Genomic DNA, 27397 nt, shown 5'->3' on the forward strand with positions numbered 1-27397 from the left:
AGCTGGAATTAAATGTGTAAGTCATCAGCATGTAACTGACAAGGGAAGCTCTGAGCATGGATGCATTTTCCCAGATAGAAAAGATCATTAAATGAGGAAAGAAGGATGAAGCAGTGAGGATGTGCACTGGCCAGATAAAACAAGCCAGTCCAGGAGCAGCTGGGGAGGTGGACGGAAAACCAAAAGGTGTTTGAGTACTATGTCATCGAGGTGGAGTAAAACTACTAAAAACAACAAAGCAGGGTGTCTTTCAGTTGATCTCTAGACCCATTTCCTCATCACACCCCAAATCTGTTATGTGGTGGCTATGCATTTCTGGATCTGAGGCACTTGTGTAGTTAGTATTAAGGTATGTTTATTTATTATTTTATTACTGTGAACAGATTGCAGTGTGTGTATGTGTGGTGTGTGTCTGTGTCTTCTGCCTAGAACAATAACCTCCTTTCCTTTCTCCCACGTCACTGCACTTTTGGCTGCCGCTGTGGTTTGTTGCAAATCTGAGCTCATTTAATCCCACAGAGTATTAAACAATATCTGGTCTCGGTGGCTCTGTCATTCCACTGCAGGCGTCCCACCTTCATTTGCCAGCTGGGATCTCTTAATGAGTTAGCTGTGCACAGTTCAATAGTAAAACCGTTTTAGCTGGTGAAATATGTTTGAAGAACTCACTGTTGCAGTGTTCCATGTGAGGCCTGCTTCCACTCTCGCTGGCATTCTCTTTTCAGGATGGCTGCAGCTCCTCCAAGTTACTGTTTTGTTGCCTTCCCTCCACGTGCTAAGGATGGTCTGGTGGTATTTGGGAAAAATTCAGCCCGGCCCAGAGATGAAGTGCAAGAGGTTGTGTATTTCTCGGCTGCTGATCATGAACCGGAGAGCAAGGTTGAGGTAAGCCATGCGTTGCAGTCTCATGAGTCACATTCTCTTTTCTCTGGCTTTGCCGCCAGCATGACCCTAACTCCTTGCCTGGAAGCTTGCTCACAAGTCAGAGCTGTCATGTCAGTTCTGCTGATTCCTGTTTCCATGCAGGTTTGCTCATAGCCTTCAAAACAAGGTCATGGGAGATCTCTATGCTCACTGCTATGGCGATTGTTTTATAATTAAGTAGAATATTTATATAGTTCTGAAGTCAAATCTAAAAAACAAGATTTATTCACAGAAGTCTAACTTGTATCCTTGTCCCCTTTACTCCATGATCTTTTCCCCTATAGGTAATCATGTTTTGGAAGATCTTGGTTTATCCTTCCATTTGCAAAATTACACATATATATGTAACAAATCACACACACGTGTGTATTCATCCTGGTCCCTTTCCTCCTTTCTTCGATTAACAGCAGCATGCCATATATATTTTTCTCTACTTTGCATTTTTTTCATTTTTATTTTATTATTTTATTTTCTTCAATCAGCTTTCTCAGGTTGAATCTCTACTTTGTATTTTTCAACTCAAAACATATTCTGGAGATCACTCCCTACAGTATATGCAGGTCATAATTCCTCATTTAGAGCTGCATGGTGTTTCATTCTATGGATGTATCATAGTTAACCAGCCCCATATTGCTGCTGGACATTTGGGTTTTCAGTTTCTTGCCATTACAAACAGCACTGAAGTGGATAACAGCCTTATGCATCTGTCATAGTGTCTGGTCTCAGTTTATATATTTTTATCATAATAAAACATTATCCATTAATTCTTATTTTGAATCTTTTAAAAATACTATTTTTGTCAGTATTTCTTTGGGATAGATGCCTAGAAATGAAATTGCTGGGTCACAAGGTAAATAAAAATGTAATTTTATTAAATATTATCAAATTTCCTTCCATAGGTATTGTACCATTTTGCATTCCCATCAGCACTGTATGACAATGCCTGTTTCTTCATATTCCCAGAATGTGTTGTCAAACTTTCACGATGGCTACTTTATGTTAATTATACTTTCTGCCATTTTACTAAATTCTTTTATTGGTTGTGTCAGCTTTTATCATTGCTTCTCTTGGGGTTTCCAGGTATATTGTTATATCACTCACACATATAGATTGTTTAGTTGTTCTTCTGTCTTTAATTGTTTTCTTGTTTGATTGCTTTGGCTTATATCTCAGGTTTTATGTTAAGTAGTAGTGGAGATAGTGGGTGTCCTTGGCTCTGCACCTGACCTGAGTGGGGCTGTCTCTAGTGCTTCCCTATTAAATAAGCTACTGGTTTTGGGATTGAGATTTATATAGTTTTATGTGCCACTGCACCTGGCTTATGTTAAAAAGTATACATCAGCCGGGTACAGTGACACATGCCCGTAGTCCCAGCTACCCTGGAGGCTGAGGTGGGAGGATCACTTGAGCCCAGGAAGTTGAGACCAGCCTGGACAACACGGTGAGACCCCATCTCTCTAAAAAAAAAAGTATACATGAATTTCTATTTTGAGTATTTCTAAAAACAACAACTCAGGAATAGATACTAAATTTTGTTAAGTGTCTTTTCAGTAATTATGGAGATAATCACTTATTTATGTGATAAATTGAACCATCTTTGCATTCAGGGCATAACCTTCTTGGTTATGTTTTGTTTATAAGTGTATTTACCTGTGTGTGTTTCTGTGTGGTGTATGTGTTTAGATGGTAGTTTGTTAAAGGATGAAAAATCTGGAGAAAATAAATTAGGGCTAGTAAATGAAGAAGCTCTTTTTACTACATAACCTCTATTCTTTGGTGCTCTGTGCTTCACAAAATAAACTGACTTTTCTGATGATTGTGCTTTGTTTCAAATAGGCATTCATCAATTTGTATTTTCTTTTTTTCTTCTTAAATTCTTCCATTACATCCAATGTGTATTTTATTTTCATATCTAAATCTTAAATCACTGGCTCTGCTTCAGTTCTTTAAAAGCAGTAATCAGCACCAAAGAGCAACAGAACTCTATGAGGGGCTGCTTACTTTACATGAATTTAACAAAGGCACTGAAATGAACAGGCAGGTGGGCAGTACTTCACATGGGCTGTCTGTGGATGGTCCGGTGGCAGACTGTCTCCTACTGGGCTTTCACCAGACCCACTTTCCTCTCTTACTGAGCCACTAACTTAATAAAAGCCCCTGCAACTTTAGTGGGACTTTCCTTTCGTACAGGTGAAGAAGAGTGCTCGGTTTCCTGGTGAGCATGTCAGGTTTTAAATGGGTATTCATCAATGAGTGAATGTCCATATTATTTGGGTCCAAATGTTCCTCTTTTTTCCTGGAACAGAGTGGACTCCGTGTGGATAAAGTTTGCCGGTTTGAGTTGTTACTGACCTTCCCTGTCTGTCCTCCCTGAACATTTCTATCTTTTTTTCCCGAAAGACATACAAACTAAAATAATCTTTGATTTTTACATGGGCAGATTTAAGTTCTCAAAGGTGGCTGCACCAAATCCCATCCCATGTGCCCTTCTTCCAGTGTGAAGGGCACTCCTCCCACGAAGAGGGAAAGGTGAGTCTACACCCTTCACTCTCACTGTGAATCTTTGAGGGCTTGTGATTGCTCTGACCAGTGGAGCATGGTGGAAGTGATGCTATGTGACTTCCAGGGCTGGGCCATAAAAGGATACAGCTTCTCTCTCCCTCTCTCTCTCTCTCTCTCTCATTCCTCTCTCTCTCTCTCTCGTTCCTTTCTGTCTCTCTCGTTCCTTTCTCTCTCTCTCGTTCCTCTCTCTCTCTCTCTCTCATTCCTCTGTCTCTCAGATGATTCCAGGCCCCAGACACTGGAGTGGAGACACATTATCCCTGCTGTTTGCTGTTCAAATCCATGAACATTAAAAAAGTTGTTTTACACCACTAAATTTTGGGGTAATTTGTTAAGTAGCCATACTAACTTCAAAAATCACACAAAGCCATTTATAAACATGTCTGAAATAAATATTTCAAAAAAATTTGTTTTCTTTTTTGGAGGATAGGCTACATAACTATTACTTTACTCTCATGGTTACAATTATTTTAAGGACGAAGCTAGATTCCTTTTGCTAGTTAACCTATGGTATATGATTACTCAGATATATTTAGGTTAAATCCTATCCCCTTCCATACATAAGTATAGTGTGATATGTATGATAATTAGCCTCTAAGGCAGCTCTGACCTCTCTTCTGAGTTCCATACCTGTGTTTTGAGCTGCCTCTTTGCGTGCCCACTTGCATATTCTGCAGGTGAAATAACCTCACAGGTAAGAAAGCAAATTCATTTCCCCCGGCTCATATATCCCTGTTGCTCTAACAGCACCATTGTCGGCCACGTAGTTTATACTAGAAGCCCACGGGAAACGTCGACCCTCATTTCCCCCTGCCCCCATCCCCAGTGCACAGGGACAGCTGTCACTGAGTCCCGCTGCCCCCTCTCTTGTTTGTCCATCTCCTCCCCGCTGCCCCTGACTTGTTCAGGCTGAGTCCATCTCTCTTCTCCTACAATCTTCTTATTTGTCCCTGGGTCTCTTTCTCCTGGGTTCTTCTCCCTACAGGGTTACCAGAATTTTCTTCCCAGAACGTAGATAGCTCTATCACTCCCCTGCTGAAAAGTGTTTCGTTTTGTTTACAGGATGAGAGTCCAAGCTGATTTGTATGCCATTCAGAACTCTTCCCAACTGGCACCCTGCTCACTTTTCCTTTCTTTTATTCTCTTTCATTCTTTTCTATTTTAAATTGATAGACTATTTTTAGAGCAGTTTTATGTTTACAGAAAAATGAACGGAAGGCACAGAGAGTTCCCAAACAGCCCCTTACCCTGCCCTCTAGTTTTCCCTGCTAGTAACGTCTGGCATCAATGTGGTACATTCGCTACAACTGATGAGCCAGTATTGACACAGTATATATATATTTTGTTTTTTGAGACAGAGTCTAGCTTTGTCGCCCAGGCTAGAGTGCAGTCGCACGATCTCAGCTGACTGCAACCTCCAGCTCCCGGGTTCAAGCAAAGCTCTTGCTTCAGCCTCCCGAGTAGCTGGGGTTACAGGTGCCCACCATCATGCCTGGTTAATTTTTGTATTTTTAGTAGAAACGGGGTTTCACCATGTTGGCCAGGCTGTGTTGAACTCCTGACCTCAAGTGATCCACCCGCCTCGGCCTCCCAAAGTGCTGGGATTATGGATGTGAGCCACCGAGCCCGGCCTGATACAGTATTATTAACTAAAGTTCATAATTTATACTCTTTGTGTTGGATATCCTATGGGTATACCTATATGTATAATGACAAGCCATTGTAGTATCATAGAGAATACTTTTACTACCCTAGAGGTTCTGTGCTCCACCTATTCACCCACCCACCCTAGCCCCCAGAAATGACTGATCCTATTGTGTCCATACTTTTACCTTTCCTAAAATGTCACATAGTTGGAGTCATTCAGTGTGTAGCCTTTTCAGATTGGCTTTTTTAAACTTAGTAATGTGCATTTAAGGTTTCTTCCTGTCTTTTCCAAGCTTGATGACACATTTCTTTTTATCACTGAACAATATTCCATTTTCTGGATATACCAGCTTATTTATCCATTCGCCCACTGAAGGACATCTCAGTTGATTCTAAAGTTTGGCAGTTATGAACATAGCTGCTATAAATATTTGTGTGCAATCTTTTGTGTAGACATAAGTTTTTAACTCATTTGGCTAAAGACATTTTAAAATGTAATTTTTCATTTTGAATAGGTAATCATATATTTATGTGGTTCAAAGATTGAATGATATTTAAAAGGTTCACAGTAAGAAGTCTTCCTCCCTTGCCTCCGTCTCGTATAACCCTTTTTATTAATTTCATGCATATCCTTCCAGTATTTTATGCAAATCCAAAAAAACTGAATATCTGGCCTTATTTTTTATTTTTTTGTGTGAATGCGGCACATTATGTACACTACTATTAAACATGATTTTTTAATATATAACTTTGAACTTACAGAAAAGATCTGCACGTCCCTATTTTCACTTAACATTTTCTAAAGATTTTTCTATAGAGATTGTCCTTATTTTTTTCTTACAGCTACATAGTAATCCATTGTGGAGATGTACCATAGTTCATTTAATTAGTGCTCTATTGGTAGATGCTTGGACTCTTTCCAGTATTTTGCTAGTCCAGAAAGTGCAGCTGTGGAGAACCTTGTACATAAGTCATTTTGTGCATGTGTAGATACAGCCATTGGATGTACTTCCAAATGTAGCATGATTGGGTCATAGGGTAAAGCTTTTATAAGAATTGACCTCCATAAAGGTTGTATGATTTCCTGCTTACTTTTCTATTTTCATTCTTTGCTGTGCCCTCTCAGCTTGCATTCTAGGCCCCAGCTACACTGAACTGCTTGCCATTTCTTGAGCAAATAACACACTTGCATTTTTCTGTGCTTTTGCTCTTTCTATCCTTTGCTGAGAAGATCCTTCTTCTCCCCTCCTCTCATCTGCTTGGTAGACTCCTGTTTATCCTTCCAGGCCTCAACACCAATATCCCCTCCTCCCTTTAGCCTGACACTCCTCTATGCATGTCAATTGAAATTTATAACCACCTGAAACTAGGAGGATGAGTTCTGGCCCAGGAGAGAGGGTTCCTAGGTTCGTGTTTTGCCTCTCCCTTTATAGTGTCTTGGGTCTTTGAGCCTCTCTGAAACTCAGTTTCTTTATTTGCCAGATAGAGATCATAATACCCCCTCTGCCTGCATTACAGGCTTCAGTGAGACACACATGAGCTGATGCATGAAAGCACTTTGTAAAGCTTTAAGGAGAACATTGTGAAGAAGGGTTTTTTTTTTTTTAAAGAATTGACTTATGTTGAGAATTGCTATGACTCCGGGTCTCAGTTCCAAAACTATCTTTGGCACATTACATACTACTGAATCTGCTTTTCAAACTTACTCTTACCCCTTTAGTTCCCTTACAGTTACATCTGTCTCCATCTCCTATACTTGTCCCAAGTACAGAATGATGGGTTCTTTCCATATTTAGGTCTAGGAGCCACAATTACTATCATGTAACTTTTGTACAAGCAACTATTAAAATACAGACTTTTTCAAATTATGAAGAGTAAGAACTTTTCATAAAAACCCGTCTATTCCTCAGCCATTTCGTGACATTTTATGTTATGTTATTTTATTTTATTTTACTTTATGTTTGAGATAGTCTCACTCTGTCACCCAGGCTGGATTGCAGTGGCACAATCTCAGCTCACTGCAACCTCTGCCTCCTGGGTTCAAGCAAATCTCCTGCCTCAGCTTCCCAAGTAGCTGGGATTACAGGCATGTGCCACCATAGCCGGCTAATTTTCATATTTTTGGTAGAGACAGTTTCATCATGTTGGCCAGGCTGGTCTCAAACTGAGCTCAAGTGATCCACCCACCTTGGCCTCCCAAAGTTTTGGGATTACAAGCGTGAGCCACCAAGCCCGGCCCATTTCATGACATTTTAAACAAGTGTCCTGAGGTTTCCCTAGAAACCTCATACTTGAGGGTTGAGGTCACAGGAAATCATTTTCTGAGAATGTAACCATCTATTATATAATTTATTATATAATAATTGTATATAAACAATTATTTAATAATTATATAATTTAATTACATATGCATAATTATATAATCTAATTATATGTAAATAATTATATTATTTAATAATTATAGTGTTTAATAATTATATGAAACTAATTATATAATAGATGATTATATTCTCAGAAAATGATTTCCTGGGACCTCAACACTCTCAAGTATGAGGTTTCTAGGGCAACCTCTGGACACATGCAAAAACCATGCAAAAAGTCGTGTGGACTCCTCATTCATCCACTCACCCACCTGCCAACTGATCCCCCTTTCCAGGCGGTTTTCCCTTCAACTTGTCCACTTAGCCACTCTCCATCCCCCTGTCAGTCAGTCCCATTCAGCCATCATCTCCATATGTCAAGTTCACTGTACTTAAGACTAGAAGAGTAAGAAATAAGATCCTCCAACACAGAGTTCCTCAGTTTCCAAAATTACACTGGATATTTTTTTTCAGCTGCAGTTCGCAGATTGGAACATCCTAATTTTATATTCTTTAGTATTTCCCTTGTGTATTCTGGGCTTTTAGCAACATCTCTTTTGGTTGCAGAGTAGGATGGATAAATAGGTATCAATATTTGAAAGCCCCTCTGTCCTCTCTGAGGATGTATCAGAGAACTCATCTCAACTTTACCCCAAGTCCTGCCCTCCCTCTAGATAGGCATGTTGAGGAAGCAGAGGAATAACTTCCTGGATTATGGTGTGTGGATGTGTGTGTGTGGATGTGTGTGTGTGTATGCATGCATGCTCATGGATGGTACAGGTCCATTCTTACATGGTTGAACCTTCTATTTAGAAAAAAAATAGATCCAACATTAGACTGCTTTTCCAGAAAAACAGTGGATTTTGGCTAAGGTTTACATTACTTATACTTGGTGTCCAAGAGGCTAATTATACCAGAATTTATGGAGACAGAATTCTTGATAACAAAGTTAGATTTGACACATAATATTTTTTAAAAGAGTCTTTCTTTGGTAATAAATATTGTCTCCATTATTTCCTTTTTTAAAGTCTTCATCATTTCCTTATTTTTTTTTCAAATTAGCTTAAATTTTTGTCTGTTTTCCACTACATGGAATAATTGTATGGATTTACTGTCGTCAATGAGTTTATATAACTTTCATGATTTGGGGAAGGCTTTTGGTAGATCATTTCCCCTTTCTTTATCATTGAAAATATTTACAAGAAGAATAGAAAATTACCAGTTAATGATGGCTGATAGCATTGTTAGTAAAATTGTCCAGATGGAGGCTATATTTGTGATGTGTGGGGTGTGTGTATGTTGTGGGGGTGGGGGGAGCTGAATTTTAATTCTGAAAGTTATTTCTTACAATAGGAAAGTATAAGTCATTCTGGAATCAGAGAGAGCTGAGCAAAGCTCCATGACCACTGGACAGATTTGCTCTCTCCCTCCCTCCCTCCCTCCCTCCCTTCCTTCCTTCCTTCCCTTCTCCCTTCCTCCCCCCTTCTTTCTTTCTTCTTTTCTTTCTTTCTTTCTTTCTTTTTTTGTTTTCTTCTAGTCAGCTCCAGAATCAGGAGTCCCCAGTCTTGTACGGAGTCAGGAGTGTCTCCCTCACTTCCAAGAGAGCATGGCTTAGCAGAGGGCTTCCTTCCATAATGTCCCCTTTCCCAGATGCATTTCTGATCTCAGACCTTTGCATTGTTCCTCCCCAAAGATCTTATGCTTCAGTGAAATAAAAAACAGTTCTTCTAAAGTGTGGTTGAGGATGTTGCCCTCTGATCTCAGCACCTTCTTTTGTCTTTATTTAAACTTATATGAACCTTAAGAATACATTTCCTAAAACCAGTCAAATAGCAGGCAAGACACTGGGGTAAAAAAATAAAATAAAAACAAACACGCAGAGCATGGTGGCACACACCTCTAGTCCCAGCTACTTGGGAGGCTAAGAGGGGAGGATCGCTTGAGCCCAGGTGTTGGGAGGACAGCCTAGGCAACATAGACTCCATCTCTAAAACAAACAAACAAAAAATACACACACACACACACAGTCACATATGTAGTTTAAAATAAATAAAAAGCCCTCAGTGATAATTATCAATGCTTCTTTAGAGCTACACATTTTTAAAAGCTAAAAACATCTCTCCAAAGCATCCCATTTTCCTTGCCATCTTCCCCCACCGTAAGAAATTTGGCTGACTCATCAACTCATCTCACAATGGTTTTTGCTGGTGGTGCCAGGGTTGTTTTCACCATCTGAGTACAGTACGAAAGGCACAATGGTTGTGTTTCATTAATTGAAACGTCTATTGTGTGAGTGTCTCTGTTTCCCCTTTCACTGGGTGGTATCCAGAAATAGTGTGTGCTGGAATGTGGATGGGGTGAAGTGACGGCATGAGGCTGATCTTGCTTTTCATTTTCGACGTAATCACACAAAATAATGAAGGGCTTGCTCTGCGGAATTGTTTTTGTCTTTGGCTCTAGGGTCTTTTCGAGGCTCATGTTTTCTATCCTCCAACCTAACCTGGCAGGTGGTCCCTGAGAGAGTGGCAAGCTCAGGACAGGTGGATCCTTGGGAAACCCCCTGATTAGCACTGGGCAGTGCTGACATTTAGAAGAATGCTTGCCCACACTCCTGCTCTGGGCATTCTTATATTGTTATGTGACTTAGGCACCCAGAAGTCACACTAGCCGACAGATTTGTTTTATGAAAGGCTGGGTGGGAGTGGCCGTGGGGCAGAAAGACCAATTGCTCATCTGTTTCCACAGTTCACTTTAATAACCAAAGCCGAGACCAGGACCGTCTCTGTAAAGATCCATCTTTTAAGTGGTGGACACTTTCCTTTTTTTTTTTTCTTTTCTAATAGAAATTAAGCTAGGAATTTTGACTTGGGGAACTAAATTGTTTTTGCCACACTGAAAGAAGATGTCAGGTGCTTTTTGGATATTTGTACCTAGAGAAACCACTTTTGCTTCCTCAAATCCCACTTCTCTGGCTCATTAATAATGTGGCAGTTGTAAAGGTGGGTGGATTTTATATTTAAAAGTGGCTGTGGAGTTCATGTTCTAGATGGCTGACTTTCCCAAGTTGAGCTAATTAAATTTTGTGTAAGTGTTCCTGATTTTGTGAGATCTGCTCCCAAAGTGGGATTTTAAGTAGCCAGTCTATCTGCATGAGACAAGTGTGTTTACCCCTCCCTAACCCCACCTGGTTGTGATTAGCCAGATTTAAAACATAATGGAGCAGGTGTGAATGGCTGTCGCAGAAGAGCCCTTATGAGGCCCGTGCTCTGTGGCCCATGACAAAGATGCAGCAAGGGGCATGTGTTCCAGGCTCGGGGCCTGTGAAGGGATCTGGCTGCCTGGCTTTCGGTCTGGTGCTTAGGAGGGCTGATTGGGCCCATCTGGCTACTTGGGGATCCCCTTCCTTCCTCACCATTCCGAGTTTGGCCTGAAAAGCGTCAAGCTGGCTGCATATATTCTGAACTCCTGTGAAGACCATCTGGTCTTTTTGATTCAATTGTCAACATTTTTTTAATCAGGCAATCCGTATTAAACCCTTGCAGTTATGTGCCTTAATGACATCATGGCAGCTCTCCCACATGGCACAGCAGGGACCTCTCTGGACCATGGAGACCCTTGACATGCCCCTTCCTCTCTTAAGCCCTTAGCTCTGTCTGGAGTACCTTGATGGTTGGCCCGTTTTTTAAGGTCAACTCAGATTTCTCCCACTTGATACAGCCTCTAGAGGATCATGCGGATGTGTTTCCTCATTTCTTTGGACTTTTATCTTCTGTGCTCCCTTAGATCTTTGTAATTTCTCCAGCCATCCATTCAGCCACCCATCCAACAAAAGGCTTATTGATGACTGATATATACCAGACTTGGGGTATGTCAGTGAACTAAATAACAAAGATATCCCCCTTCCCTCTTGGGGCTTACACTCTAGCTGGGGGAGATAGTGTACATAAACAGTACATGTAATAAGTCTGTCAGTTCTATAGTATTTCAGAAGGGGATAAATGGAATGGAACGGGAAAGAGGAAAAGCAGAGCCAGGTTGGGTGGATCAGAAGGGCAAAGCAGGAGGCAGTGGCAAGATGCTTCAGGAATGAAGCAGGCAGGCCTTGGAGACACTGAAGCTGGCCTGGGCTCATAGGAATTTGTGTGCACGCCTTTGCCTTCCTCCCCAACCAAAAGGATAGGGCCTGGGCCTCCTCATTGATTTTCTGCTTGCAGCATTTAGCATAAAATGCTTTGCGTGTAGTTGGTGTTCTGTAAACAATTGGGAAAATGGAAATGAGTGTGTAAAAATGAATTTGAGGACAAATAAACCATTTCCTAATTTTTACTTTTTTTCCTGCCCTTTTAAAAACCTGTATAATAAATCTGTGCTTAAGAAGCTGAGATTCTTTTCCTATTTTACTCATTGTTTTCAAGACAAAAGTTGCCACTGGCATTCAGTGCGGACAGGGGTTTTGGAAAGTGTTGGTCAATGCCTGGACTACTTTGTGACATAGAGTGCAATGTTGAGATGTAAACGTCAATTCCATTTCAGAAGAGCACAGAAGAGCAGAGTTTGGCTCTGGCCAGCTTCGTGCTCTACAAGAATCATTTTTTTTTAAATAAATAACTTTTGGGAACTGCATAGGGGAAAAATCTTGAGTATATTTTATTGTCAGTTTGCCATGAAAAATTCAAGAGTCTCTTGAAAACCTCTGGATATAATTAACTTTCAGTTTGCAAATATTTATCAAGTAAAATGACATTATCCTAGTGCAGAGCAACACCTAACATGAATTGTTCAGACCCAAAGTCACCTGACTAATGAGTGTGTGTGTCACACGGGTTTCAGCTCTTACCTGAGGTTTAGCAATTATGGGAAATCAATACAGAATAGCTTTGTGGGCTGCATTCAGTCGATATAGCTGGGTCTTGAGTTAAAAAAAGAAAGATCTAAGGCTGCTGTTGCTTTCAGCTACCCCATTTAAAATGTAAATGACTCCAGCAGCTGATAAAATTCTCCCTTGAGAGCTCCAGAGCACTGTGTAACTTAAGAGACTTGAATTCAATACAGCGTCCACCACACAAAGGGTGTGTCATAGGCTCATAGAATGTCAGAGTCAGGAAGCCCCCATGGGGAAGCTAGTTGCAGGTTCCTCTGCCGTGGGTCACAATGTAGGGAGGGGAAAGGGAAGCACAGGAGGGCGAGACTCTGAGGGTTACCCACATCCTGGTCCTGGGCCTCTTCCTCCCTTTGCCTGGACATACTTTGACTGATTTTATTGTGCTTATGATTCTGTGTAAGAGTTCGTATGAAGAAGGTGTTCTGAGGTTAAAAATACTTGGGAAGAAATAGTTTGACTCAAATTAGCTCACTCATTTTCCAGGTAAAGCCAATGCAGCCTGGAAATGGTAAGATGCACCACTAAGTTGTGTGTTCTGCAGTTCTGACAGCAGCTGGAGATGCACCTCCATGGGACCATTTCCTTCTGTGTCCACCTCATTGTCTTAGTGTGAGGATCAAATGCGACAGATAGGAAATCCCACAGTGTCATGCAGTAGTTAAATGCAAATGTTTTGATCCTTTTCTGTTTTCTACCACTAGAGCAACCATGTAGGTTATCAAACTGTGTTCCAGGAAACCCAAAGGGTCCTTGCAGGGGGACTCAGGGTTCTGCTTTCTTTAGACAAAGATCTTCCCTTTTATCTGCTTTCTATCTTAGGCTTCTAGGTAAAGTTTCTTTTGAAGGTAGGGCTCATAAATAGCTGTGTTCAATATTGGTGAATGCTGGCAGCCACTTGTGCCTGTTGAAATGGGCAGGCTTAGGATGTTCAGGATGATGATTGGCTGAATACTTGGTTCAAGATGATTGCCCTATTATGTGAGCACCAGGAATAGATTGGCATGAGCCACACAGACTGAAACTCACCATGAAGACTTTTGAGCTGCATTGTGAAGACTTAAAAATCAGGGTATTCCCAAGGCCTTTTATTTTGTGGCTCTGTTTGTAACTGATATGATGGTTCAGTGTAAGTACCCAGGCAGAAATGAGGTAGTACCTGATAGGTGATGGCGCTTTCTTTCCTGTGTTTGTTTTTCAGTGCACTTACATTTCAATCGACCAAGTTCCGAGGACCCATGCCATAATGATAAGCAGACCCGCCTGGCTCTGGGGGACAGAAATGGGAGCCAATGAACATGGAGTGTGCATAGCCAATGAAGCCATCAACACCAGAGAGCCAGCTGCCGAGATAGAAGCCTTGCTGGGGATGGATCTGGTCAGGTACTGCACAGTGATTCTTTGAAACAACTTCCCAGAAAAGGTTGGAAATAGAGACAGGATTTATTTCTCCCTAAACCTTGCATTTTTTAACATAATCCTTCCAAAGATGATGTGTGCCTTTTGATAGAAACTTTAAGATGATGGGATAAATGAATGGATTACAATGGAATATTATTTAACAATAAAAAAAATCAAGTGGCTGGGCATGGTGGCTCATGCCTGTAATCCTAGCACTTTGGGAGGCCGAGGCAAGTGGATCACCTGAGGTCAGGAGTTCGAGACCAGCCTGGCCAACATGGTGAAACCCCGTCTCTATGAAAAATACAAAAATTAGCCGAACGTGGTGCTGGGAGCCTATAATCCCAGCTACTCAGGAGGCTGAGACAGGAGAATTGCTGGAACCTGGAAGACGGAGGTTGCAGTGAGCCGAGATCATGTCATTGCACTCCAGCTGAGGTGACAACAACGAGACTCCATCAAAAACAAACAAACAAACAAAGAATCAAGTACAGATACATACTAAAGCATAATGATCTTGAAAACATTATACTGAGAGAGAAGCCAGACACAAAAGGTCACATATTGTGATTCTATTTATATGAAATATACAGAATAGGCAAATCCATAGAGGCAGGAAGTTAGATTAGTGGTTGCTTGGGGTTTGGGTGTGGGTGAGAGAATGGGGAGTGATTCCTAATGGACATGAGCTTTCATTTGCGGGTGTTGAAAATGTTCTAAACCTTAGATTGTGGTGATGGTTGCACAACTTTGTGAGTATACTAAAAACCACTGAACTGTATAGTTTAAATGGGAGGATTTTATAGTACTTGAAATATATAATATATATATATAAATAGGAAAAATCATAAACTAGAAAAGAAAAATAGAACAGAGATCACTTCCCTCCTTTCCTCTCTATGTCTCAGTTGTTTTTTCTTCCTTTTTCCCCTCTCGCAGCCACTATACAGCAGAAGGAACCTGCTGTGCGAGCTGGATAGGGCAGGGATCTTTGTCTGTACACTGCTGTGTCATAAGCACTGGGAACTGTGTGCCTGGCCTGTAATGAGTGATCAATAAGATGAATTTTGAATGAATGACTAAAGTAGAAGGTAGGCTGGAACAAAGCAACATTCTGAAATGCCTTTTCTTGTCCCTGAAATAGTGAAATGAAATAAAATCATAACATAGTTGAAAGAAGATTGGGCTGGGAGCTGGAGTTCTTGGCTTTCAGTGTGGATGTACTAAGTTACATCACCTCTCTGGGCCACAGTTTCCTCATTTTTTCAATATGAGGTCTAGACTGGATGACTTCTGAAGAACTCCCAAAGCTAACATCCTAGAAAAAGGAATGGGTTTGGATTTTGGTTTTGTAAGGGGAAATGGCACATTTAGACAGTGGTCTCGGGAACTCACTCCTCTGCCACCTGATGGAGAGGTCTGCGAGGGACACCCTTTTGGTAGCACAGTGACTTCCTGCCTTCCTTACCTTTCCTTACTGTTCCTCATTCTTATAAACTCAGGAGGAGCAGCTTCCCTGAGCTGGGGAAAAGGCAGAAAAAGCCAGTTTTTAAAAACCAGTTATTTATAGCTAGTTTTCTCTTGATTAGCAAAATGAAATGTATAGAATAACAAGAAGTTTTTTTTTTTGAGCTTATGTTTTGACAGCTCTCCAGTATTTTTTACTGTATTTGCAGTATGAGACTTATAGAACAGGCAAAATTACCATTTTAACAGTTGATTTCTAAGGGACAGTGGAAGAGGATTTTTTGTCTTTCTTCAGAGCACCTGATGTATCTTTTTAAGATTATCAACCAGTAAAGCAACAGGAGTTTACTGAACATCTACTTTGTGCTAGACTCTGTGAGCACATGAGGCAGCTCAAAGCTTCGAAGGGATTTTAGTCTGGTTGCAGGAAGAAGAAAATTGAGCAATGGAAATTTTAAGAATAATGTAAGAAGATAGTAGGAGAGAGGTTACTCAAAGTGATCTGAGATTTGATGCCACGTGAATGGCACAGAATTCCAGGGTGTGGCCTTCAGCAAATACTGCGGGATGTTCACAGATTATCACAGACTGGTCATATTTGGGAATGCTTTGAGGGGGAGGTTCATTTGACCTGAAGCTACAAGGCTGAGGGAGGTAGACACAGAAGATATGTTTGTCACAGACTTGGCATTGTGATAATTAGCAAGGTCAGGAGTAGATGACAGGGTGAGAGTTTAACCTTCACCATATAATGTTAACTCCATCTTGGGCTAGCCATGTCCAGCTATTGCAATAAAAAGGGTGTGAAGAACACTGGTAGTTCTTCAGGGTGGGGATGGAGTCACAGGTATCTGCACTTTAAGTGGATCTTTTGAGTTCAGGGTCTGGTTTCATCTTTAAAGCAGCTATGATCAGTTCAGCCAAGCATAGCCAGATTTTGAAGGGTCATTTCATACCAACCAAATCCTAAAAGTAACTCATACTCATTACCCAGCATTCTCTCTCTCTCTCTTTTTTTCTTTTTTTTTAGACAAGTCTTGCTCTGTTTCCCAGGAGTGCAGTGGTATGATCTCGGCTCATTGCAACCTCCGCCTCCCAGGTTCAAGCGATTCTCCTGCCTCAGCCTCCTGAGTAGATGGGATTACAGGTGTATGCCACCACACCCAGCTAATTTTTGTATTTTTAGTAGGGACAGGGTTTCACCATGTTGACCAGGCTGGTCTCGAACTTCTGACCTCAAGTGATCTGCCTGCCTCGGCCTCTCAGAGTGCTGGGATTACAGGCGTGGACCACCACATCCCGCCCCAGATTTCCTTTTTAATGATTTAATTCCAGTATTAATTTTTAAGAAGCTCCAGATGATATTGATACTACAGGTTGAAAAACCACAGTTTGAGTGGCAAGTTCTAGAGTGGTGGTTCTCAAAGTGTGGCTGGTGAACAAGCATCGCCTGGGAACTTGCTAGAAATGTAAATTCTCGGTCCCTACTTCACACCCAGGGGCCAGCAACCTGTTTTAACAAGTTCTCCAGATGGTGCTGATGCACAGTTATGGTGAGAACTGCTGCTCCACAGGAAACTTCCTATCAGTTGGTTACATTCTCTTAATTTGGGGCTCAGTGCCTCCCTAGGTATTGCTGTGTGAGGAACCACTACTTTCTCTGGCCTTGCTTGCACTCTGTGCCTAGTGCCAGTTCCTCCCTGGACAGCTCCTATGAGAGCAGGCTATATCCATTTCACATGCTCTTTCAAGGGCCTGTTAGACTGTGGTTGATTATTCAATGAATACAGCAGTTGCCCCTATACTTATCCTGGTACTTTGTACTTTCCAGCAGCATGTGAAATCCAACCTCAGTTCAAAGAGACATAAGGGAATGACAGTAGCAATGTAATAGGCACTGATTCTAAGATAAAGGTATAATTTGTGTATGTTTCCTAGAGGCTTATGGGAATGTAAGCATTAGGCAATATTGTTTTTATAATGCGTTTTCAGTGACATTTATCTGAAAGCTAAGCTTCATCTGTTATTTTTGATTCACTGTTCTCTGACCACTAGTCCCTTTCTCCTGAGGAAGAGGCATAAAGATACGTACACATTTTTGCATGTTTCATGAAGTTGGTTCCAAGTAATGAGTAGCCAATAGAAGCTAACATAGAGGTGGGAATTTGGCCAGGTGCAGTGGCTCATGCCTGTAATCACAGTGTCACACGATCCTTAGGGTGTTGCTTTTCCAGCTGGAAACCTCTGTGGCTGGTGGCACCTTTGCCTGAGTTTTGGTCGGGCTGCTGGGCTTGTTCCACCACTTGGCCCTGCACGCTGTACTCAGCTCACGCTACTGGCCTGGATCCCATGCCTTCTAAGGGCAAGCCAGGCGCAGAGAGGAAAGGGGTGTGTGAGCAAGCATAGGGTCCAGCCACTGCACACAGCCAGGTGTGCCAGCTGTGGCGGGATGGGCAGCTCTAGGCATCGGCACAGGCGCTGGCACAGGTACTAGCTCTGTGTGAGGCTGCAGCTGGACCAGACGTACTGCAAATGGCTTCCACTGCAGTCACCAAGAAACATGGTGGTGCCTGGAAGCTTGGAAATGCCAGGAACTGCAGAGCCCCAAAGAGAGTGTCACAGCCCAGGCTCAAGGAGCCCCTAGGTCTGGACTCCCCAAAGGGCTGCAGCTTTTCTCTCCTTCTCATCCCCTGCAGTGTGGCAAATGGTGGGGGATGGGGGTGTGCTTCAGCACTGTTTGTGTTATAGCTCTTTCAGTCCCACTATTTGGCAGGTCCCAAGCTCTTGTCCCATGTTCAGGAAGAATGAGGTACATGGACAGCTGGAGAGTGAGCAAAGTGGTGAGGAGCTTCATTGAGTGACAGAATAGCTCTCAGGAGACCCAAAGTGGGTAGCTCCATTCTGCAGGCAGGACATCCTGACGAGCATCCAGCTCTCAGCAGAGAGGAGACCTGTAGTGGGTAGCTCCCTTCTGCAGGCAGGTCATCCCAACGAGTCAAGGAGGCCCAAACTTGGTAGCTCCTTCCTGCAGCTGGTAGTCCCAACATTTGTGCGAGTCTGGCTGAGTCTGGGGTTTTTATGGGCTCAGAAGGGAGGAAGTACGTGCTGATTGGGTCATGGGCAAGCCCAGAAAAAGCACCGTAAGTTCTCACTCTGGGCTGCGTACTCCACCCGGAACTGGCAGACCAGCCTCCAGGCTTCCGGCCATTCCTGGCTTGAAGGTGGGGTTTCACTGGGGACCTGCTCCTTTCCACCCAGGAAACTGTCTGCTTCCTGCCATCAACATGCCATCCATGGTGCCCAGGTTTTTCATCTTGAGGGGCATTGGCAGGCCCACACCGAGCTGCCCTCAGCCCTCCCAGCCTCCGTCCTGTGCTCATTGGTGCCCAAAGTCTGGAGAAGCCCAAGGCGGCAGGGGGCTGGTGTGTCAGCACCACCCTGAGCATGTGCACACCCAGCCAGGTTGTGATAGCACCTGGGCTCAGCCACAACTTTGCTCTGTACTGGAGCAGGTGCTGGGAGCAGGAAGAGGTCAGGGAACAGGAAGCAGGTACTTCCAAGCCTGTAGGGGCAAGGGCTTCCTGGGCTCCTGACAGCACAGGGATGCCCAGGTCCAGAGCAGCTGCAGCTGTGCCTGGGAGCATGGGACTCCCACCCTGCCAACTTGGTAGGGGGTGGGGCTCCCACCAGCCTCATAAAGCATGCAACCCAGGCCCTGCCTCCCCGTCGCAGCCGGCATCTTCACAGTGGCTCCTCCAGATGGGCCACCACTGCTATCACCGGCACTTTAGGAGGCGAGTCATGAGAATCACTTGAGCCCAGGAGTTCAAGACCAGCCTGGGCAACATGGCAAAAGCCTGTTTCTACAAAACAAATGCAAAATGTAGCTGGTTGCACTGTTGGATGCTTGTAGTCCCAACTACTTGAGAGACTGAGGCGGGAAGATTGCTGAGTCCAGGAGGTCAGGGCTGCAGTGAACCATGATTGCACTACTGCACTCCAGCCTGGGTAACAGATCGAGACCCTGTCTGCAAGAAGGAAAAAATGGGCCTGATGTGGTGGCTTATGCCCTGTAATCTTAGCACTCTGGGAGGCCAAGGCAGGAAGATTGCTTGAGCCCAGGAGTTCAAGACCAGCCTGGGCAACATGGTAAAGCTCTATCTACAAAATATCCAAAATTAACCCAGTATGGTGGCCCACGCCTGTGGTCCCAGCTACTTGGGAGGCTGAGGTGGGAGGTTTGCTTGAACCCAGGTGGGGAGGTTGCAGTGAGCTGAGATCATGCCACTGCACTCCAGCCTGGGTCACAGAACAAGACCCTGTCTCAAAAAAAAAAAAAAAAAAAGGAGCAAAGGAAAGAAAGGGGAAATTATTTTCTGGATGTTAGGGTGCCCTTTTTTTTCTTTTTTTAGACAGAGTCTTGCTCTGTCACCCAGGCTGGAGTGCAGTGGCACCATCTCGGCTCACTGCAACCTCCGTCTCCCAGGTTCACGCCATTCTCCTGCCTCAGCCTCCCGAGTAGCTGGGACTACAGGCACCCGCCACGACACCCGGCTAATTTTTTGTATTTTTAGTAGAGACAGGGTTTCACCGTGTTAGCCAGGATGGTCTTGATCTCCTGACCTCGTGATCCGCCTGCCTCAGCCTCCCAAAGTGCTAGGATTACAGGTGTGAGCCATCGCTCCTGGCCTAGGGTGCCACTTATAATCCAAGGTCTGTCAGACATGGTAATGCCTCTGGGCCTCATGGATGAGAACTAGGAAGCGTTTGGAACCTCTTTATCAGAAGTATGCTGGTAAATGTTTAATAACCCGCCTGGTGGAGGAAGGGGCAGTGCTGTTTGAGTCCTTTTTCAGTTTCCATGGTGTAAATACTCCCACCGTGAGGGGTTTCAAGCTACCAACAGTTTCAGAACTGGCTCAAAATCCCTAAAATTTAACCATCTGCTCTCCAAGCTGGTAGCAGCTGGCTCCAGCAGATTGCTGCATTCTTTCAGTGTTTCTTGCCTCTTCTTCCCTTTGCATAACTACTTTATTCTTTTTTTTCCTGCACACTGACTTTTGCTACTCCCATTTGTGTTTAACAATGGCACTAAAACCTAGTCAATTCCAATATTTCAGAACATCTTATAATTCTGGACACATTCCATCAGACCTTCAGCATGTTAAAAATCACAAAAGTTCTTGACAAAAGGCCAGTGTGAAAATTTGGAAAGGTCTGTAGTTTGTCTTTAGGTTGTTGGTGAATGTGAGGACTCATGTGATTTAAAAGGAGGCTCAGTCACCATTTGTAGGTGGGAGGAACCTGTGTAATCAGAGTTACTATTTCCTGAACACTGTAGTAAGACATGCTTTGCACATATTATTTCATTTAACTCTCACAGTAACCCAATGAAGTAGGTCTCCTCCCTTTGAGAGATGAAGACACTAGAGCTTAGGAGGGTTGAAGGAGTTGCCCAAGGCCCCAGAGCTAGAAGGTGGCTAAGCCAGTGATCCCAGGGCCTGCTAACCTCAGAGAGGCCACTCCTCTATGTTGTGGAGCACATTTTACTTCAACTATCAATGACACAGGAATTTCAGGACACTAAGAGATGGAGATAAGTCGAAAAGTTTCACACGCTCTTTCCCTGGATCACCTTCACATCCATCACCTGTGTTATCACTCGTCTTAGTCCATTTGGGCTGCTATAACAAACATACCATAGCCTAGGGGGTTTAAACTACACAAATTTATTTTTCACATTCCTAGAGACTGGGAAATCTGAGATCAAGGCACCGGCATACCCAGTGTCTGGGGAGAGCCTGCTTGCTGCTTTGCAGACGGCCATCTTCCCCCGTATCCCCACATGGCAGAGAACAGAGAAAGAGGACACGTTCTGGTGTCTCTTCTTTTAAGGGCACTAATCCCATCATGGTGCCTCCACCCCTCATGACCTCATCACCTCCCAAAGGCCCCGTGTACCATACCATCACACTGGGGATGAGGCTTAACATATGAATTTTTGGGGAAACCAAGGGGACAAGCAATCACTTCATAGCATTACGTTCCTGCTTCTAACCCTCTGGCTGAAGGCTGGGAATTTCCAATTTCCAAAAGATCTTGACCCCAGAAGGGCCTGGCAGACTGCTTGATTGTGGGGAGGAGGGAAGATTATTTGCACCTGAGTCCTATAAGAATACTAGGCCCACCTTTCTAAGGGGGTGGTGTTGCCTATTTTTATTACTTTTCCCAAGTCAGTGATTATATATCCATGGCAAATCTAGTTTTACCTGATTTGAGATAGAAAGGGACCGGGGTCTCCTAATCCATGGAGGCACAGATGTTGAAAAGATAAGCAGAGTTTCTAAACAAAGGGGCTTTAAGCAGAAGTATAGGTGTGACCCATCTTTCTCAGTGAGATGTGTTAACTTTTCAGGAACGGGCAGGGTGAGCTTGACATACCTGTGAGAAGGTCATGGGCTCCCAAGGAAAGATTTTCCCATAAAACTAGGAATTGAATTCAGGAGCATCTAATTCCCAGGCCCAGAACAAGCTGGACAGAGCACACACTTTGGAAGAATTCGAACTGCACAGAAGATAGATGTTACAGTGGGACTCTAACCTTGGCCCGTTGAGTTTCTTCCCCTTCCCTGTCCTGGTCCTGCCCAGGCAGAGGGGTAGCAGCCAAAGTGAAATTAGGCATGGGGCCAGAGAGCACTGCCCTCTTCTGGAATCGCATGAATCTGCCCCATGTAGGAGGTGAGACTGTTGGGAATGGCTTTAACATAGGCCTCTGGATGCCATGTGACTTGCGGCTCCAGGTCTCTCCGGCATCTCTTCTGCATCCAGTGACAGGGAATTCATCTGCATTTCTCAGTTGCACTGGGCAAGGGTGTAACCCTGGTGTTACTCACGGCCCTTGTACTATGGGGCAGTTGGCCCTCTCCTCATGGCGTGGTAGGAAGACCAGGTGGGAATAATCAGGTGGGACAAAGGGGTATCTCTGACCCACGGTCCTGGCACAAGGGATAGGAGGGTGAAATCAGAATTAGGTCTGTGGATAGTACTGAGGTCCTGTTGCCAACTCTGCCAGAGGACATCAAAGTCAGCATGGGAGGGCAAGTGCAAGTGTAGGGCCTCAGTGTGGAATGCAAACAGGCAGAACATCAGAAGAGTACACTGGAAATCAAAAAAGATAAGTCACAGGCTCCGAAGACGGGGCTGTTACAGCTGGCTGTGTATTCACATGCTCCTAGCACATGTTTGCACGGGCAAGTTGGGGCCCTGCAAAGGCCCTGGGAACAGGATTCTGCCTGGAATGTCTGTATGAGGCATTGTGACCAGGGGGCTACCAGGGACCAGTGGAAGGGAGGAAGGAGGCCTTTGAGTGTGCACAACTTGGGGTTCCGAGAGGCACTCACAGCACTTTTGTTTGTTCCGGAGCCTCAAGATAAGATGAGTGCCTGGTTCTGTTCCTTCTATTTGGAGAAGATGACATTGACCAAAGGAAAAGTCAGCTGAATTCAATCTTCTAGTGGGTTTATTCTTTTATCCCTCTCCTAAGGTTTTAGGGTTCAGCTTTGTAAATCACTGCCTTGTAACCAAGTGTTGCTACATAAGCTTAAAATGAGAAATGTCAAATGAATTGTCATGTAATTATTTGACTGTAAACATAAGCCTGTTAAAATAATCAGCCTATAGATTAGTTGTATTAGCATTTCTTCTCCCTGGCAGCACAGTGAAATACCCATTTAGCAAGCATCAAATTAGATAAATTTGAATAGTTGTTACTTCTCAAGTTGAAAATTCACCAAGAACTGGCTTGTACCACCATTGTAGTAGTGCCATTGCCCAGGTTCTAAGACTCCCGTGTTCCTGCCACCTGAATTATAATTTGAATGAACAGATGAATAAATGGATACTTCATGAGTACATGGCATGTACCATCCTCTTTCATAACAGCCAGAGAGGGAGGTAGTATTGTTTTCAATCTGCAGATGAGAAAAATCAAGGTTTGGAAAGGTCACATTACTTAAGATCTTAATGCCAGTGAGTAGCAGAGCCATAGCTAGAAGCTGGGTCCATTTATCTCTGAGTCGTATGTTTCTCTGCCACAGTGTTGTACCTCCAGAAATTTACTGACCACTTTCCTAGTCACAAGCACTAGCACTGCATATTTTAATGGATGTTATCTCATAAACCTACTCTTACAGCAACTAAATGATGTGGGCGTTCAGTTTATAGATGACATAAAACTGAAGTTCAAAATATATAACCTGCCCAAGGTCACACAGAGGGCAGTACTGTGCAAGAGAAAATGAGGAAGAAGCAAAAGCAGGAGCCCCTGATAAACCCATCAGATCTTGTGAGACTTATTCATTATCACGAGAATAGCACAGGAAAGACTGGCCCCCTGATTCAATTACCTCCTTTTGGGTCCCTCCCACAACAAGTGAGAATTCTGGGAGATATAATTTGAGATTTGGGTGGGGACACAGCCAAACCATATCAGTGCCCTCTTTAAAGGGTTTATTAATTGGAAAGGCTAGGGGGAGATGGATGTCTCACTTCAAAGGGAATACATATTCTTTTGATGACTGAAGCTGTAAGCCATACCAATAGACGTAGGCTGATAGGCAGGAGGAGAAATATGTAGAAAAGGCTGATTATGTCCCAACCAGCTGCCCATTCCTATTAAGGTCTCTGAGACAGAGACAGAGGACAATGTCCTCTCTGGACACAGGATAATGTCTGGCATTTGAACACTTTTAATAAGTAAGCAAAATACCTGGTGTAGAATAATAGAGATCAAGGCCAGACTTGGCCTTGATTTCCTTTTGCCCAGGTTAGAGTCAGGAGGGAGTACATGCCACAGAGAGGTGGTTTTGTAAGGGCTAGAGCTGAGCTGGCCAGCTCTGTGGGAGACAAAGTCAGAAGAGGGGAAGACACACAGGTGCCTTCCAAGAGGGAGAAGCCACTGGGTCCCTGACTCTTCTGTGTTGAAGGGAAATGACCAAAGACAGAAAACACCCCTATGATTTTTTCTTTCTTTCTTTTTTTTTTTTTGAGATAGGGTCTCACTCTGATGCCCAGACTGGAGTGTGGTGGCATGATCATGGCTCAGTGCAGCCTCGACCTGCTTGGCTTAAGCGATCATACCACCTCAGCCTTCCAAGTAGCTAAGACTGCCAGTGTGTCCCGCCATGCCTGGCTAATTAAAAAAAAATTTTTTTTGAGGAAGAGATCTCGCTATGTTGCCCAGGCTGGTCTTGAACTCCTGAGCTCAAGCAATCCTCCTGCCACTCCCAAAGTGCTAGGATTACAGGCATGAGCCATTGCACCTGGCCACCCCATATGGTTTTTTAAGCAAACATGTGAGAAGTGTATTCTGAGATACAGTGCAGTTAATGAATTTGCTTATTGTTCTGCAGACTTAACATGTTTACACATGTTGGCATGCTTCATAACTCGGCCTTGCCCAGTCTTTGGTTACTCTAGTAACAATCCTGTGGTATGAAATGACCGAAGTATGGTTCTGGTTTCCTTCCTGCAGGCTTGGTTTAGAAAGAGGGGAAACAGCTAAAGAAGCCTTAGATGTCATTGTCTCCTTGTTGGAAGAACATGGACAAGGTGGGAATTACTATGAAGATGCAAACTCCTGCCACAGCTTCCAAAGTGCATATCTGATTGTGGATCGTGATGAAGCCTGGGTGCTTGAGACCATAGGGAAGTACTGGGCTGCTGAGAAAGTCACAGGTGAGCGGGTGTGGATGGTGGAGAGTTCTGAGGACAGGGAAGGCCACAGAGATGGGGTGGCCTGCACGTACAGTGTCAGACCTGGAGGAAAGACATGCCGTTGCAGGTCCTCTCTGTGTGGGACTGTCATGCTTTGGCATGCCTCTCATTTCTGGGCACCTCCAAGAAGAGAACCTGGAGTCTCCTGAACCTGGAGTCTCCTGAACCTGGAGTGAAGCAGTCTCCTAACATTTCGTATTTTCTGTTTGCTTTCTGGGAAGAACCTGCTTTTGACTACCAGGAATTCCATGACTTAAACCGTTACTCTGTTAATTGGCCAAGAGAATGGTGACTCTTCTTGTGTAATAGGCCAAGTCCCTTCACTGGACAGTAGCCCCTTGTCACCCCCAACCCTGTAGATCTTTGTGCTTGGCATGTTCCTCTAAAATAGGAGTTTAGATCTGTGTGAGGACCAGTATATGCCACTCTGGGATTTCTTTGTGAGTGAAGTTCATTTCTCTCACAGTGAGACAGTGTTTCTAGAAGAGCAGAGGACTAGATGATCCACCCAGAAGGATTTAGTGCCCATAAATTTGCTGCTCTGTGGCCCCTGCAGCATCTTGCTTCTAATACAGCCCTGGGGAAGGAAGTATCAGGGGTGGGAGTGGTAGTTTTGTATCCCCACCTCAGCATTCTCATTTCTGGACAGGATGAGATCCCAGAATGGCTTAAAGGGCTTCCAAGAGGACTAAGTAGTCCTAAGAGGGAATTGGCTGGAGCAGCTCCTTGGGACTGGGTGGTGACCACATGGTGTGTGCACTGCCATTCTTCCCTCCTGTGCTAATGGTGGAGTAGGTCACGACACTTCTCTTTCGTTGAACCTATTCTTGGCCTATGTATTTTTCTTAACTAAATTTACGAGGAAGTCTCTTCCAAGTAATCCAAAATGATGCTGGGGATGAAACTTGTGTGCCATCCCTATCTGAGGGGTGAATTGAACCAAATTTGACCCGAATTAGAAGCAGAAGATCTACCACAGTAGATGGGAATCAAGCCTGTTTTCTGTGCACTAAGTTAGTCCTGTGATCAGGGCGTCTCTGGATGATGGGTACATTGTACTCTATACAAAATTGCCCCAGTGAGGTAGTGAAATCTAGACTGTGGCTTCCTGGCTAAGCTGTATGAAGGCTGTGTCTGTCTGGAGGCCGGGGTGGCCTCTTTCTATCTCACAAGGGTGTGGAATGGGCCAGTGGTGTCCATTAGCAATCACGGAGAGTTTCTCCACCTCATATGCCCAGCACGTACCCACCTACCAGTGTGTATGCCTACTTGCCCAGCTCTTACAGTATTTCTATAACTAAGACAGCCAGTGCAGCCCACCAGGTCTCCAACTCTCCTGCAATGCAGGAACTTAAAACTCCTTGATAAAAAGCCCTCCTAAGGTGAAGTCTTACTATTGAATGGTTCCATCAAGAGTGCTAGTAATCCATGCTTCAAAGCAGTCATATTGCTTTTAAGTTGAACCTAACACTTTTTGATCTATGACTGCATTTCAAAAGCTGAGTGTCTCTTCAAAATGTAGCGTAAAAAATTACACAAAATGAATGCTTCCGTTAGTTAACTAAATATTTAAATAAAAAAGAACCTCAGCCATTTCCTGGACTCATTGATTTCATGTTATCTGATCCCAGCAGCGGTGTGATGGATTGCAGTAAGATTTAATGCACTCCGTCTCCCAAAGGCTAACATTCTTAAAAGCAAATGTCTACTATAAGTCTGCCCACTGGGAAACTAATATCTGTAGAGTCCCTTCCAAGAGTATTTTTTTTAATAACTTAGTATGAATGATGTCAAAATCACTTGTTTAGGCCAAAACTGTTTTTTCTTTTTAATTGTTTATAATTGTACTTTTATGGTCCTCTCTGAAAAGATAAATGACAAAGGACCAATGCCCACCAGCCAGGAATGCTTATTTAGAAGTGTAAATCAGTGAAGCAAAACATACTGAAAGAACTTAGTCCAGCACTGATCCTGCCTCTAGGAACTGGTTTTCAGGCAGTGATGGCTTTCCTGTAGCTTGTAGTTTATGTTCTTTATCTCGCTTTATTCTCCAAGAATTTGGAAGATGAGCTTGCTCCCTGGAAGCAGCAAATAGGAATGGCCCTTTTAAGCTAGCACTGATAACTTCCTAGTGTTTGTGCCCTAGACAGCATCTTGAAGCTGGAAGCCTGAGTTGTTCTGTGTGCATTTGCAGCTCAGGCTTCGAAGAAGACATAGCAAGCCAGCCAGCTGGTAGGAGAGTTTCCGGTCTAAGCCCTCATTCATCAAAGTGGAATGTACTCAGCATGCAGGCATTTCTAATTCTAGATTTATTTAGTCACACTTCTATTTTTATAAGAAAAAACTTCCCATAGATTTTTCGAACACATACACACACACTTTA

At 43.5% G+C, this 27397-nt stretch overlaps 1 protein-coding gene across 3 annotated transcripts in view; it reads left to right on the plus strand.

The window, feature by feature from the left end:
- SCRN1 (secernin 1) overlaps positions 1 to 27397 on the plus strand; it is a 69071-nt gene that overhangs the window by 19219 nt on the left and 22455 nt on the right. For 2 of the 3 annotated variants that reach the window (XM_032758416.2, XM_032758417.2), the window contains exons 2-4: positions 726 to 885; positions 13574 to 13755; positions 24773 to 24975. In XM_032758416.2, the coding sequence (XP_032614307.1) occupies positions 727 to 885; positions 13574 to 13755; positions 24773 to 24975 (544 nt within the window). In that variant the 5' untranslated portion in view covers position 726. Of the gene's footprint in view, positions 1 to 7; positions 350 to 725; positions 886 to 13573; positions 13756 to 24772; positions 24976 to 27397 lie in introns of those variants that run through there. The other variant, XM_058446076.1, reaches the window with a different exon arrangement.

The sequence above is a fragment of the Hylobates moloch genome, unplaced genomic scaffold, assembly GCF_009828535.3.
Source record: "Hylobates moloch isolate HMO894 unplaced genomic scaffold, HMol_V3 SCAFFOLD_1, whole genome shotgun sequence".
In the NCBI taxonomy this organism is placed as follows: domain Eukaryota; kingdom Metazoa; phylum Chordata; class Mammalia; order Primates; family Hylobatidae; genus Hylobates; species Hylobates moloch.